The sequence below is a fragment of the Apteryx mantelli genome, chromosome 25, assembly GCF_036417845.1.
Source record: "Apteryx mantelli isolate bAptMan1 chromosome 25, bAptMan1.hap1, whole genome shotgun sequence".
Lineage (NCBI taxonomy): Eukaryota > Metazoa > Chordata > Aves > Apterygiformes > Apterygidae > Apteryx > Apteryx mantelli.
Genome location: NC_090002.1, coordinates 10,620,976 through 10,636,522, shown reverse-complemented (window position 1 = coordinate 10,636,522; position 15,547 = coordinate 10,620,976). Strand labels below are relative to the sequence as shown.

Sequence of the window (15,547 nt, the reverse complement as noted above, 5' to 3'; positions counted from 1 at the left end):
CCTGACACCCACTAGGTGACACCATTTCCCTACCTAAAAGGGGAGGGGGGGAAAAAAAAAAAAAACAAAGCAGAGAAGAAAGTTCTTTCTTGCCAATTTTATGCTAAATTTCTATGCTACTCTTGTGCTAACTAATTTTATAATTCTCCTGCACAGTGAAGAGAGTTTGAAGTGTGTACTATAAAATTTGGAGCCACTGTTTCACAAAAAGCTCTAAAAAGCACTACCAGGGCCACCACAGGATTTAGAGAGAACACCGCAACAACATTTGGAACACTCAGACAGAAAATGATTTATTTAAATAATCTGAGTGAAAACCAATTACATTTCTCAAAATGAATTTCAAGGTAGCTGAAGGTGCGCAATCAAGCATCCTTGAAAATTGCCACCTCACCAAATTAAATAAAAAGCTCTCCTTGGAAGCACAGCTCATAGTAGGTAGGAAGCAGTGCTTTCACTAGGAATTCCAGCCTTACTCTCTGCCCATGAAAAAAGCAGAAGACAGGATCAGCTCTGGTCAACTTTGAGAAATCAAAGGAACTAGCCTAAAATCTGCTTCAGTGATCCCAAACATACTGAACTTAGGGGATAAAGAGTCAATCCAGTGTCAATACCCTAAAGCCAGCCAGTACTCCTTAACCTTTTCCCGCTTCAAGACAGCTAGATACTAAACAGTGCAACCCAAACAGGAGATACTAATTAGTTTTAGTATTAATAGGTAATTTCATTTCTAATTAAAGCTTTCTCGTAAGTGTGGCAAGCCTGATATTGCTGCACCCAGAGGAATAGACCAATTACGATAGCTGCACATTTTATACATAATTAAACCATCCTCTACTGCACAGCTTGTGATACACCTAGCTATATGTTATTTATACAATGTTAATTAATTTGACTCAAATTAGCAATATATACATTGAGATGCAGAATGTCTGCCACTGTTAACTGGCATACAATCATTGCCTGCTGTTTAAGAGAACCACAGAAAATGGAATGATCTCTATAGATAGCAACTTTTGTGAATTCAATTTCACCCAAAAACTACATGAAAAGAAAATCAAAACTGAGATTGGTTTGATTTTTTTTCCTTTCTTACTGAGACTTCTTACATGTAAGTGGCTACCTTTCATCTTCATTTACCTCATATTTTAAAGATTGCAACTGAACATCCAGCTGTATCATTTATTTCCTTTTATTGACAACTTGTAACACCATCACTGGAATGCATATAAAACATTTGCCTAGAAATAACTTGCTTTTGAAAAAGACAACATTTTTTCTTCAGTTTTAAACAATGTCTGTCCATCAGTGTAGTTGTAGACCAGTTATGTTTTTACAGATATGTTCATTCACTGTACCAGCCAGTCCTCTAACAGCAATGCCATTACATCAACCATCACTTCTCAGCAGTTCTTGAAGATAAACCGAGTTGACATGATAAGCATTCATCCAGTTAAAGTGCCTGTAACTTTTCCTGTAGTGCATGTGAGACACTGCAGCATAGTAGTTTTGCCATGCTTGATAGTAAGACTTCCAGTAGTTTTTGTAACTCCAAGCCTCATATGGAAAGCCAGGAACACTATCACCCCAAGGGCTGCTGGGGGGGTCTTCTTCAGTTTCTCTCATAGGAGGACTAGAGAATTGGTGGTAATGACCTCTCTTTTGTTTAGCATTTTGTTTTGGAACTTTCTTTTTCATTTGATTTGGTTTTGGCACTTGTGATAGCTCCTGAGGCTTCTCTGGTGTAGGAGAGAAGCCTGTAAGACCTTGACCTATGGTGGGAACAGCATTCTTTTCCTGCGTATCTGAAAATGCTTCAAAGCATGAGTTATTTTCCCTGCTATTGGAGGAAGCCCTGGAACTGTATGAACTATCACTATCCACAGACACAACACCATTTACTACTGCCTCTATAGTATCTTCCACATCTTTACCCTCTACAGCACCATTTCTGGGGAGCTCACATTGTTCTCCCAGGCCTGAATAACTTCTTAAAATTTCAACATCCCTTTCCAACCCTTCTTTAATAAAATACTCATAGTCTTCAACAAACTCTGAGAAGTTCCAGGGATTGTTGTTCTGTTGGTTTTTGAAAGTTGACAAGCATGGAATTCTGGGAAGATTTTTTTTTAAGGCTTCATCATCTGGAGCCTTAGTGATATTTTGTTTGTCCATTTTGGAGGCAGTTTCTACTTGATTCTTCTGTTTTGTGTTGCAACTGAAAGTTTTGGGGCTACCTTTTTCTGTGTTTGCAGAATTTGTGCATCTTTTCATCAGTTTTTGCTTTGGAGCCTTTTTTTGTCTGTCTACAGAATTATCACTTGGAAGATTAGAACGAGGCCGACGTATCTCTGCAAAGTTATTTCGGGCTGGCTGCTCTACTGGTTCCTCTGGTCTAAGAAATACAGTGTCAGAATTCACTGAAGCATCTGTACGTGCAGCAGCTTTGACTTCTACCTCCCAATCTTCAAATTGATCCATCATTCCAGGAGGTATAGGCTCTGCACAAAAGGAAAACAAGCAGGCACTCAGTAAGTGCAGCCTTCCTTCTAGAACTCAAACGAACAATAAAGTGAAGCTTTACAGAATCACAAATAATATGTTAAGAGATGTTAAGTCAGGGCTATAAATTGACCTTTTCACTTCTTGAAAGAGCTTAAAAAGCCAGAACATTTTCTTCACAGAAGTCATCAAGAAGTTTGATTACAATAAGTGCTGCATTACTCACTGATTTTCTAGCATACTGTATTTAATCAGGTAAAAAATAAAAATAAGGAAGTGTAAGTGCTAAGTTTCTAGCAAAACACCTGGCCTTCTGACAAAGCCAGTGTAGCAAGTCTTCTGCAGTTTCAATTATTTCTTCCTTTCACTACTGCATCCTACAGCCTGAGAAAGGCTTAATACTAGACAACTGCTGTTCTGTAGCTTGCTTTAGTGTTGACTGTTTCTAGAAATCCAAGCAGCTATGTAGTTGCCTAAACAGCAGCTGGATGCTGAGTTTTTCTCTCTATCCATAGGCATGCACTAAAGTTCTTCATGTCCTGTCGCTTTGTACAACTGCGGCAGTTACACATTCGCAGCAGAGGTCATCAGCACTGTGTACAAGTGACCTGACTGTACTAAAATTAATGCAGCTACCTTCAGCAGAGAAGGTGTATGTTAGTTCACTGTGCACTTCACTGAAGCATTGAATTAGCAGCAGAAAACAGCCAACAAAATACCACATAGCTGCATTCACAGGACACAGCATACCTGGTAAAGGAAGAAGCCGAAGATTACATTTCTGTGCAATTTTCATCATCATGTTTTCCTCTTCTCCACGGCAGCAGTATGTCACAGACAAGCCTAAAGTTCCTATGATACACAGTAGAAAGTATAATTACCTAACCAGACCCAGGAAGGCTAGCTCAAGCTTGGTAAATCCACATGACATTATTTTACCAAAGCGTCCAGCTCTGCCAATACGATGCATATATGTTTCCCAGTCCACAGGTACATCCAGATTGATGACCAGATTCACTTTTTCAGCATCAATTCCACGAGATGTCTTGGGAAAAGCAAGAGGAGAGAAGGAGATAAGTGAGTATGCTGAGCAGATCTTTAAAAGATACCACAGCACACTGGGAGTTAACTGCTTGTATACTAACTTATATTCATTACAATACACTGCAGATAAAGCATCTACAATTCTCCAATCAGCTTATGGTACTAACATGTAGAACCAATATATTACATTGGGACCACGTGACCCCAGGACCATTTTGCTGATTCCTTCTTCATGGAAAATGCAAGCGTTTCTTCCCAACACCAAAAACTCAACCCCACAGCATGACAGAACATCATGCTAGCAACTGAAGACAAAAACCACCAAGCACAAAAAAGCTGCAGAAGTCTCAGACAAGAAACATAGCCACTGCTCTACCTAAAGCTGCTTGAGGTTTTACTGTTGTGAAGCATACTATACAAAAAACAAACTATTTCTTCTCACAGCCTCTACTCAAAGTAAGCACCTCTACTCCACTGAAATCTCTACAAACATCTATAATCCAACAGAGAAATTGTTATTTTTGAAACAGATGAGAAAAAGGGTACAATTTCTCAATCACACAGTGAAAACAAGTCACACAGCGCTCTTCAGTCACATGTTTTATCAGTATGTTTAAGTTACATTCAATTCCAAGTCAAATTTAATGCTCTGAAATAAATTTCTATGCAATTCTTACATATGCTATCAAATATCAACTCACCAAGTCTGTAGAAATAAGAACTCTACAGTGGAATTGCTTTAGTTTAGCCATAGCATCAAGTCGTTGATTTTGATTCATGCCACCTAAAGAGACAAAAATTTATATTTAGAAACTGAAATAAACATTAGAAACAGATTATCTTCCTCAGTTTCTTGCTCCTCAAATTCTGGAAAACACTGCTTTTTAAACCATAGATGAGATCAGAGAGAGACTTCCTCAAACATCAATTCTAAATGAGTTAGCAAGGGCAAATAAAAAGCAAACTTGAAAATAAGGAAATCCATTACAAAAATAATTTTTACTTGCTTTTAGAAAGAGAATTGTATATATGTGTATATATACGCACATGTACTTGACTCACTTGAATAGCACTAACCTTAGAAAAATTTTACTTGAACAAAAGCACACATAGCCATAAAAAAAGCCACTACACACTGTGGAAGGAGAAATTCAAAGGAAGGATTCTAATAACCATTAAGAGCTAATTATCAGCTGTTAACAGAGAAATGAGGAAAAAAAAGAGACTTAAATGCAACAACAGCATTCCAAACAGACACTGCTTGAAGCTGCAAGCATAAGAAACTTTCTCTTTACAAATAAACCAATACACTTGTCTAGATAGTCATAAATGACTCTCAGCAACAGATTAAAAAGCAGAAAAGTTATCAAAGAAAAAATTAGATTTAATAATATGCAAGTCTTTAAAGACTTGTGGAGATTCAAATGCTGTTCTTTGTCATTCGAACAGAGGTCTAACAAACCAAGCTTTTAAGCTGAACATTCCTATGTTAGATCAGATGTATGCACAAGCTTCAGCCTAGAGAATCACAAAGTTCTGAACAGACTTACCTGAAATGCACTCAGCAGGAAAGCCTTTGGATGTCAGTATTTCAGCTAGATGTTGAGCCCTAACAGAATATACACAATGAAAATTGTGAATAAAACTACTTAGCTGTATCAAGACAATGCTAGGCATAACAGCCAATGTATCCTTTTTAACAATGTGCATTCTTTACAGGCAAGGATTACATTCCAAAATTGTCAGTCTCATCTTATGTCCAAAGTAGTCACCTTACAGATTTTGCACCTTTCAGACCAGACTAGGGCAAGCACAACAGGATATTAGTTCTCACTGCAGCCTAAACAACGTACAAGGCACCTTCGTGTCAAAAATGTTCCTTTCTCTTCAACATTTCTTACTGTTATATTTTACATATTGTGACTATATTTCAGATGTGAGATTTGCATATAGCTTCAGTTGTGTTTTGAGACCTTTATAAGTGATGCTACATGACTATCATAGCCACTGCTTTCAAGCTTTTTTTTTTTCAGGTTTTATTTCAGATTTATTACCTGCTATGTAAATTTGAGAAGACTAAGGCTTGATTAAATGGAATCTTGCTAAACAACTCCTGTAAGTGCTGGACTTTTTCCTCAAATGTCTTATGAGGAAGTGGATGGGAATTCACAATTTTGTAATACTGCTTCAGGCCTGAGTAAGAAAAAAAAGCCATCAGATTAACAGCTGCAATAAAAATATGCATTGTGCTATATTGCTGTCAACTCACATGTCACTGCAGCTAGAACAAGGACTAAGTTAAAACAAACACACAAGCACCAAATAAGAACCTACAGGATATTTTTTGTTAAAAGGATGGAACATTTTGCAAGTGTTGGAAAACCAGAAAATTAATTTCATCACTAATGTTTTAAATACAGCAATATTGGGAATAAACACTTAGTGAACTAATCGATTCATAGATAAAGGGAAATGATAAGAAATCACAAGTGTTAAGGCACATGTTTTGGTTTTACTATACTCCTATTAATCTATTTTATATCAATGTAAATGAATTTCTTATACTTACCAATGAGACTTGGATCAGTAGGGTTCAGCCTCACAAATGTTGGCTCTCTCATGTATCTGGTCAAAGCACTAGCTAATGATTCAGGGTAAGTGGCTGAAACTGCCAGCATCTGTTTATTGGCTGGCAGTGAAGAATAAATCCAACTACAAAAGAAGGACATTTATGGGAAAGACTGACAAATACGCACCTAATCTGTTAAGTGTGTGGGATAAACATTTTTCTTACTTGATTTGTTCCTGAAAGCTGCCTTCTTCTAGAAGCTTGTCTGCTTCATCAAGAATGAAGAGCCGGATACTGGCTGTATTTAAATAATCCAACTCTATAAGTTGTTTTATTCGACCTACAAAAGACAAAAAAAGTAATCCAGGCTTCACAAATATTAACTGAAAGATTCTAATCAAAAAGTTTATAATATTTCTTCTTTTTTAATATTAACTTCAATAAACCTTTTAAAAAGGCATATTTAGAATAATCTCTCACTAAAACATTGAGTTTTGTTTGTTGTTTTTTTTTTTAAGCACTGGTCTTTGAGACTCACCCCATTAGTAAAAGGGGGGGAGGGTGTCAAGATTTCAAAGCACCAATTACTGTAGTGCAAAAAGTGTGTCAAACTACCTGAAGTACGCTGAGGCATGCCCATACCTGGAGAGCCAACTGCTATATGGCATTTCTTCAGTCTTATTTTGTCCTGGTTCAAAGGAGTCCCTCCAATGAAGACATGGCACTCCAAACCTTCCATTTTTATTCCAATGGCCGTGACGACAGCATGAATCTGCACAGCAATCTCTCTTGTTGGAGCTAAGATCAGAATCTGTAAGGGACAAAGAATTAGCCTTGAAAGCAGCAGAATGGTTCAGAAGATTGAAGTACAGCACCCAGTCTTGACATCATGATGCCAAATACCACAGTTTGCACAAAATCCACTAAGAGTTCAAACTTGTTTCTAATTACGAAGTTTGCACAGCAGCAATAGAAGTTGGAGCAACTTTTTACCACAGAACATTTCGCTCGCGGGGCAGACTAAAGGATGCCATGTTGGAGCAGGGGTGGACGCGCGAGTCTCAGATGCCCAGACGCGCCCGCGGCTCGCTCGCAGGGCGCGGGGGAGCCCCGGCCGCCGGCACAGCCGTAAGGGGCCCCAGGGCCGCGGCCGGGCTCACCTGCGTGGCGGGGTTCTCCAGCAGCAGGGCGTCCAGGGCGATGGCGGAGAAAACGCAGGTTTTGCCAGTGCCGGACTTGGCCTGCACAATGAGGTCTGGAAGAAAGCGGCACGCGGGGGTCAGCGCGGTGCCCCGCACCCCCGCCCCGCTCCCCGCTCCCGGCCGGCGACGCAGCGCCCGGCCCGGGGGTCCCTCCGCGCCCCTCACCCAGGCCGCAGCGCCCCAGCGGGATGGCCTTCAGCTGCACCGGCGAGGGCCTGTGGAACCCAGCCGCCTCCAGCCCCGCCAGCACCGGCGCCGACAGCAGCAAGGAGCCGAAGTCGCAGGGGCCGCCGGGCACCAGGACGTCGCGCGTGCGGAACCGGCCCTCAGGCGGCGGCCGCGGCGGCGGGGAGCCCGCGGGCGCCGCCATCTTGTGAGGCGGGAGGGCGAGGACGCGGCGCCGCGCGAGACGCGGCTTTATGCACCGCCCCGGCCCGCGCAGGCGCATGCGCCGTGGAGGGGCGCCGCCCGCACGGCCGCGCCCCACCGCGCCGCGCCGCCAGGGGGCGCTGCGGCCGCCGAGCCGTGCGGCGACGCTGATTGGCCGCCGGGGCCCGTTTGAGCGGGATGACCGTTAACGGCCGCCGCGCGCCTCGTGCCACCTCACGGAGTCCGGCCCCGGGGAGCGGGGAGGCTCCCCGCAGCCCCCCGCGCTGGTCCCTCACTCACTCGTGTCCACAGCTGCCAGGCCCTGGCCGCTTGGCAGTGCCCGCCACCGGGCCCGGCGGAGCGGGGGCTTCCTGCGTTGGGCCCACCACCTCGGAGCACCCGTGCAGCCCGCTCTGCCGGGCACGTGCTGCAGCCAGGGAGGTTTTGGCATAAACACCGTTCTTCCAGAATTAAAATGCTGCAAACTGGAGGAAAAAAAATATGTGGCCACGTGACAACAATGATTAATTACACAATTTAGCAATGTGGCATGATCCTTCAGGGCAAAAGCTGGGTTTGTTTTGCTCTGTGTGAGATCACAGTCTCTTCATTACTATCCAAAGCAAGGTAATAAATAACGTGCTCTGCCTGGCATACAGTTTATTTCAGGCTGATACATACTTTACCAATAATTTGACTGTGTGATTTATTTGGTGGAGAAGTATATTGCCTTCTTCAGTGGGTGGAATTTAAATCTTAAAACAGTCATGTATGAAAATTTGAAATGCTCCATATTATCAGCTACTGCAGATGTTCCTCTCAGTTGGCAGATAAGTCAAATTGGACATCCAACTATCTCTATTCAGTTTTAAATGACTTACTTTGAGTTTTCAGTAAACTACAGATGAATTTCTGTTTACCAAAATCAACAGAAAACAATCCCACTGATTTTGATCGAATTTCACATTCCAAGGGTGAATATTAATTCTCACCATGGCTTTATCTGTACAGCATGTTTTAATTCTGCTTTTCCTAAGGCTATTCTCCACTAACTTGTTCTTATCTAGTACCACTGCTTGCTCTCCGTAGAGATATCTCCTTCCTTTTTTTCTAAGACTTCAGAATCCACTCCTTTTTTTCCTTATGTCATCGCTCCTTTCTCTGCCTCTTTCCCTCCTCAGCTTCCCTATATGATGCACCACACTGTCATCTTTTCCTCCAGCAGCATTTCTTCCTCTTTTTTTCCCCCCAAAGTGGCTTAGTATCTGATTCTGTCTATAAGTGCTCTTTAGAAAAAAATATCTCTTGCTTATAGGTGAAGCTATGAGATAACTTGTAAACCCTTCTAACTCTGCTGCACTTCAGAGTTATCCTAACTGTACAATATCTGAAACAGACTTTGTTCAGTAAAATCTTACTGGCTGGTGCATCTTCACATATCCACGTCACGCAGGGAACTGTTAGGAATGGTAATCCACCCATCTCTGCGACTGTGACAAACATGCCATTCCACAGGCAGCTGGTCACCTACACGGCATAGCTCGTGCCGTTTTTCTTAAACCTTGTAGTTCTGTCATAATTAGGAATAAGCTATCTTAAACCAGATGGAAACAGATACTCCATCCACGAGATCACAAGGTGCTTGCAAACCAGTTATCTGTAAAAGATTAGGCTAGGGGACAGATTATGCCTCCCTGTCAGTCTACGGCAGGTTTGATGCATTTAGTCCAGAGGCAGACTGTCTGCCTTGGGGGCTAATAATTACAACAAATCTTTGCAGCTAATTTCCTGGGGGGGGAGGTCCACCGACATTAGCATTTCCTGTTGACTGCAATAATTAGGGCTAACACTCCCCACTGTGTATCTCATAGGTGCATTTAGCCACATAGAGGCAATTAATGATTATGTCTATAAAAAAGTGATCCTTTAGATGTAGACAGATAAACCTATTCAGCTAAGCAACCTTTCATTCACTCCTGAGATCATTTGTCTTACGAACAGCACAATAGCTTAAACTTATAAATATTACAGAGGACAAAACCTCTATAGTACATGAGCGGAAGCAGTACAGTGAGATCTGGAGACCTTGCTGCAAGACCAGTGCAGGAACTTTAATTAGCCAGCGAATCTGAACCAAAGAGAGAAAACGTGGCTCCAGGCATGTAGGAGGATGGACTGAGCACAGGGCAGAATGAAAGAAGGCACCAGGCCAGAAATGGGAGGAGGAGAACACAAGGGAATAGTCAGAAGAGAGGAATGAGCATAGAGAGAAAGAGAGGGAGTCATAAGAGGAAATGAAGGCAGATGGGTCAGCAAAGGAATGATGCAGAAGGCTCATAAGAGGATGAGAAGTACAAAATTGATTGCATTGCTAAAACAGCTTCAACAAGCTTCTTGACAGTAGGTGCCCACAGTATCCATAGCTGTACAAGTTCGGAGAGAAAGCAGTCACCAGTACTCTCTAAGCTATTCTACTGTACGAAAATGGCACAAACATTTTGTTCTGATCCCTCTAGTTTCAACCCTCATTCTACCACCCTGACAACAGAAATGAGTTTCTTGTTTAAACACTCCAAGTCTGGGATGCTGTTGTATTGTATACAGAAACAAGATCTAAAAGCCAAGGTGCTAGGAAAAATTAATAGTACAGCATTCACTTCAGCAAAGGCCAAATCTATTAATCTGTTGTATACACATTACTTACTACCTTCTGTATACCACTTATTTTAAATTATGGGTGGTTTTATTATACATATCAGCTTTTATTGTCATAGCAGTTTAGAGGATCTGGACATGCAACTCCCATTCATCCTAATGGGATTTGAAAAATCTCAACAGTGTCTTCCACTGTATGAGTACATACACTGGTTCATTATCCTTACATTGCCAGGCAGCCTAAATGAATTTTAAAGGCTCTTGGTGTAGCACAATCTCTGTGACTCCTTTGCAATTCTATCATATTACTGACAGCAAAAAAAAAGTCTGGAAAATTCTATTCTTTATTTTTTTAGTATTAATTATGATCTTTTTACATGCATATCTGAGTACCAACCAAGAGCAGGGCCCCATCATGTCACGCACAGTACAAAAAAGAATATAGTTTCTGCTTTGGGAAGTTTACCTCTACAAACTCAGGAGAGAACAGATGGCAGGGGAGAGAACTATGCCACAAAGCAGAGGTAACAGGATAGCTATTCACAAGCATTCTGTTAGTTCCAATTATTTTTCAATTTTTAGGTGGATATTCCCAGTTGGTCCTAAAGGGGAAACAAATCTCTAACATGAGATAATGATCTCTGGATAAATCTGGGAATAGAGACAGACAAGGAGACCTGGACATAACAAAGGGTTTGATTAAAGACAGCCTCTCATAACCCTTTTAAATGGATGTGATTTAAACAGATGATGAAGAGCAGTCGGAAGTATCTGCACCCATGGGGGACGGACAGGGCAGAAGTGATAAAACAACTATACACCACGAACTGCTTCCCCTTTCTGTTTTCCTCACCTCGCCCTTTTTCTCCCCTGAGATAGCAGGCATGTTGTAATGCTACTCAGGTGACTGGACACAGAAGTCACCGTTCTCTGTGATGCACTGTTAATAGGACATTGAGATGCCTTAATTACCTTAATTCCAGAAGATGCTGCTGTTTATTTATTTAATTTTCTCAATCTCTGTCAGATGCAGGAGGGAGAGATTCCAAACCATCTCAGTGTCTATGCTGAGTAGCACTATGACACCATGACTGGCAGATTTATTGTTCCTCTCCCTTTGTTTTCGGCCCTCACTGGTTGTGCTGTGTCAAATTGAGGTCATGCTCCTGCAGTCCCCCTCATTCCCTGCAACGTGCATACAGCCTGCGGCTCAAAGTTGTCAGATAGGCTCTGTCTCTTCCTTTGCTTTTGCATGATTTCTAAACTGAATCTGTGGACAGTTGCTAATGCACACTAATAAGCCCTCCCAGCCATTTCATGTGGTTTACTGAGTTCCACAGTACCTGATGTTTCACATAAGCTCCAGAAGCGTCTGCAGGGCATGGCCACCTGGTCAGGTACAAAAATGAGCTTAGCTCTGCCTCTGTATCATGCCAGAAGCCCTGGTACGTGATGATGGTACTGAGGCATGACTCAGGATGAGACTAGACTGTCTGTGTCTGATAGACCAGATGCTCAGATCCTAAAAGCTTTCCCTCTTGAGCTATATCAGTTCATCTAATGAAGGGTTTTGCTTCTCCCTTAAACCTGCTACCTGTAGAAGATTATGACTCTACTGCTACTAACTTTGTTTTAAAATCTCTGAATATATATGTTCTGCCATGAGTCAAGAGTGCCTTTGCCTCTGGGTTTCAGATTCAGAAAATACACAAGGTGCCTCACAGTAAAATGCTAGTTATCAGATGCATTTTGATTGAATCAAACAGTTTTATAGAACAAATAACCCACGGTCAAAACTACAGAGTGGTACAAAGTGAGACACTTCAGTTTCTCTGTACAACCCTGCAAATGTGCTACGGGCTCACTATCTGGCCTCTGAGGCCCCGGCTCGGTACGCTGCTCTGCACTGGTACATCGCACAAAGCTCCGTGCAACAGGGCCCTGCCTGTGTGCAGCAGCTTGCAGGATTATTGCCTGGCTTGCGAGTCACAGCATGCGCACCATGACAGTCTTTTGCTGCACTTGAAATGGAGACAAATGCTAATTCTCAGGAACTTGCTCTTCCTCCTGCAGGGAAGACAACTGCTTTCTGTCCCAATTCTATCAGCAGCTTTGCTCCCTAGATAAGGGGGCCTGAAAGGTTCAAAAATCATGAAGAATTTCTCCCATCCTGGGCACAGGCAGGTACATATAGACAGAGTACACCATAAGTAGGTTTTCCATTCCTCTTTCAGGAGAAATGTTGGCAATGTTTGGGTGCAGAATGATGCTACCGTACTATATGGAAATGATATAAACACTTAAAAGAGCAATGTGTAATGTAGTTGTTGAAGGGGGAAAAAGCAAGTGGGGATTTTGCTCCAAATAAATAAATAACAGCCCTTTTTAATTTTAGATAAGCTTTTATACCAAGGTTTGCTGAGCTATTTTCAGTTAGTATGAATAGGATCTAGGTCACCAAAATGCAGCCAGCTGAGAGGTTCTTTAGCACCACATCGCACAGTGAATGACATAAGGCATTTTCCTCTCCTCGTACAGGGAATATTCTTACCCAGTGCAAGAGCCAGAGGAATGTCATGGGTTGGAATTAGGCTGGAGCAAAGTTAAGTTTTACTCTGAGGAAGGGTGAGTGAGGTAGGGGCATAATAGGATCTTTAAAGAACACAAATGCAAACAGTGCATGCAACAAGTAGCCCACTGGAATAAACAAATTTTGAGGGGTAATTTATCTCCTCATGCACAATAAAAAGAACAGAATTAAATTTTTGGCATTATATTCTTACCTATCTGTTGGCTGGTTGTTTGTGCCTCAGTGGATTTAAACAAAGATGGATGCAATTGAGGTCATGCTGCAGCGTCAGTGGGAAGAAATTCTGAAAGGTTTGCCTTCGGTGTGCAAGAAAGTAAAAAATGAAAGAAAATTCAGAAATAACTATGGATGTTAGTTCAACAAAGAACAGCCAAGTGAAAGCACTGAGAAACAAGATCAATGAACTGAAAGACAACAAATGAGATAAAGAAACTGTCAGCTGTAAAGGGATGTTTTCTGAAATAGGAAGGAATGAGGCATTTTAGGTAAGCTGAATACACTGCTCTGAAAGCATATTCTATTTTTTGCCCAAAGGTCTCAGTTTTTCATTTTATGTTGAAATAAGCCACGTAGGTTTCTGCTTAAAGGAGTTTTATTCTCAACTCTTTTTTTCTCAGAGACCTGATTTTCCGTTGCACTGCGCCGTCTGCTCATCATTTACACCACTGCAGAGGAAGTATAAAATGGAAGGGAGTGGAGGGCCTGGCATGAAGTGTCACTGCTGCTTTGAACCAGTCGTCTAAGCAGAAGAGAAAAATGTTGCTTAATGGGGAAAGTCTACTGGGAAAAAAAAAATCAAAATTTTCTCTTCTCATGCAAGTTCCCAGCAGTTTTGAGCACATGAATGTTCAGGTCTTTCCTTTATTCCACATTTAAAAACTCCTTCGTCAGCCTCATTGGACAGGAGCAAAACCTGAGGCTGAAAAACTGATGAAACCAACAACCATAAACAGAAGCCAAACAGAGGCTAAGAGCTTCTCCCTGTTCATGCGCCGGCAGATCACACGGGTCACTGTCTCGCAAATGTTACAGGAGCTCTCTGGGACACCGCAATTGCCCATTGCCATGTAAATGGGAAGCTGGCCTCCTGAATGCTATATGTGCTGGACAATATAATATTGTTTAACCAAGACTCAATGCTTCAAATAACCACATGTATCTTTTTGTATTAGAATAGTCAAAGCACTGTGACAAGCATCAGTTAAAACAAATTCAGGAAGAACATGATTTAAAAAAACAGGAATTTTAAAGAAAACCCTGGGGAGAGCATCCTGCGGATAGGCTAATCCGTGGTCTGATTTCATGCAGTTTTTCAAGATGCCAAAACCACAGTACTCACTACTTTGTCTAGACGTGGCAATGCCGGGAGGGCAGAAGTCCCTCTTGATGCGCGTTCTCAGTCTATTCCACACCAAATGTCAAAGAGCACCTGAAAATGCTATTGTTTTCAAAACTGGCTTGGATAAGCTAAGCTTACAGTCACTGTTGTGCTCAAGGCAGCTGAACCTAGGCCCATGTATTACAAATGTGAAGAGAAAAGGCCAGCATGTTTTAGCTATGGTGCCATGCCACAAGGAAGAAGGGTTAGTATCTAAATATTGCTTTACCGAACTGAGATAATACACAACAAATTATAAAAAAATAGTACCAGTGAAAGAAAAGAAATAAAGGTCTTGATTCACCCAAACAATACAGAAACCTAGAGTCTGAAACTGTGGCTTTTCTTGAAAACAAATCCTTGCATGAGGCACAGGAAAAGAAAAGTGAGGTCAGTCAGTGTCCCATTAATAATTGTCAGAGGCAGGCTTTCAGCTTGTCTTCTCCACATGATGCCATCTTTCTGATTTTTTTACCACTGACTGGCTGTTCAAACCTGCCATATGATACTCGATACGCCTGGGTAGGCTGGGGAAATACATACCCTGACCTGAACAGGTCCATGGGGAACATCCAGCTGGCCAAAAAACCCAGACGGATTTCAAGAAAAAGTTTATAACTTGGCCAGGTCTTGGCTTAGACTTTAAAAACGTCTCAGGATTGGCAGGTATCCCACTCACATCATAGCATACCCTGCTGGAAATGATTCACTTTTTGATAAGGTCATTTCTTCAATACGTTACTGTGTTTACTGCCCAGAGCTCTACAAATCCTTGGAAAGAGATGTAACTTTCATGCCTCCTTAACAGAGAGGAACTGGAAACCCTGAAACAAGTAAAGAGACAGGAAATTTTGACCAATAATAAAGAGATGCTGGAAGGATCAATGAATGTTAACTCTAGAGCATTTCCCAAATATACACAAAGGGCCAGATCACAAATTTCTGATTTAAATTGGATTTTGACAGGAAAGTCAGTTTTGACAAATCCCAAGATCAGTTTCCACAAATGAACAAACACCCATTGCCAACAGTAAAAAAAGTCTTTCTTCAAAAAATAAAGGCCTGAAAACAAAAAGATTTTAGTCAGACTTTGTCAATATTCAAATTTACAGCCAAAAGCAAGTAATTAATTTTTTCTTTGCAAATCTGAAAACGCAGATTCTCATTCTATCAAATTCTTTCCCACTGGAGACCAATTTAACCAAGTATCAAACAGTGGTCTTGATAACCCAAAACAG

The 15,547-nt window shown here is 41.6% G+C and overlaps 1 protein-coding gene across 1 annotated transcript; it reads right to left on the bottom strand.

Moving 5' to 3' along the window:
* Positions 1-1,176: 1,176 nt before the first annotated feature.
* DDX20 (DEAD-box helicase 20) lies at positions 1,177-7,706 on the bottom strand. Its single transcript, XM_067310507.1, has 11 exons — positions 7,483-7,706; positions 7,276-7,370; positions 6,758-6,926; positions 6,341-6,455; positions 6,116-6,258; positions 5,601-5,739; positions 5,097-5,155; positions 4,248-4,330; positions 3,442-3,547; positions 3,253-3,354; positions 1,177-2,501 (listed from the first exon to the last, which is right to left on the bottom strand). Exons 1-11 carry the CDS (start codon positions 7,685-7,687, stop codon positions 1,390-1,392), a joined length of 2,328 nt encoding a protein of 775 aa, XP_067166608.1. The 5' UTR covers positions 7,688-7,706; the 3' UTR covers positions 1,177-1,389.
* Between the last annotated feature and the right edge of the window lie 7,841 nt (positions 7,707-15,547).

Bases quoted from the DNA above. Each gene is read 5' to 3' on its own strand.
- DDX20 (XM_067310507.1), bottom strand. From the start codon at position 7,687: ATGGCGGCGCCCGCGGGCTCCCCGCCGCCGCGGCCGCCGCCTGAGGGC. The intron at 5,156-5,600 runs GTAATAAATCTG...ATATTCTGTTAG, and splicing joins TTCTCAAATTTACATAGCAG to GGCTCAACATCTAGCTGAAA. The intron at 4,331-5,096 runs GTAAGTCTGTTC...TTGTCTCTTTAG, and splicing joins TCCTGCTGAGTGCATTTCAG to GTGGCATGAATCAAAATCAA.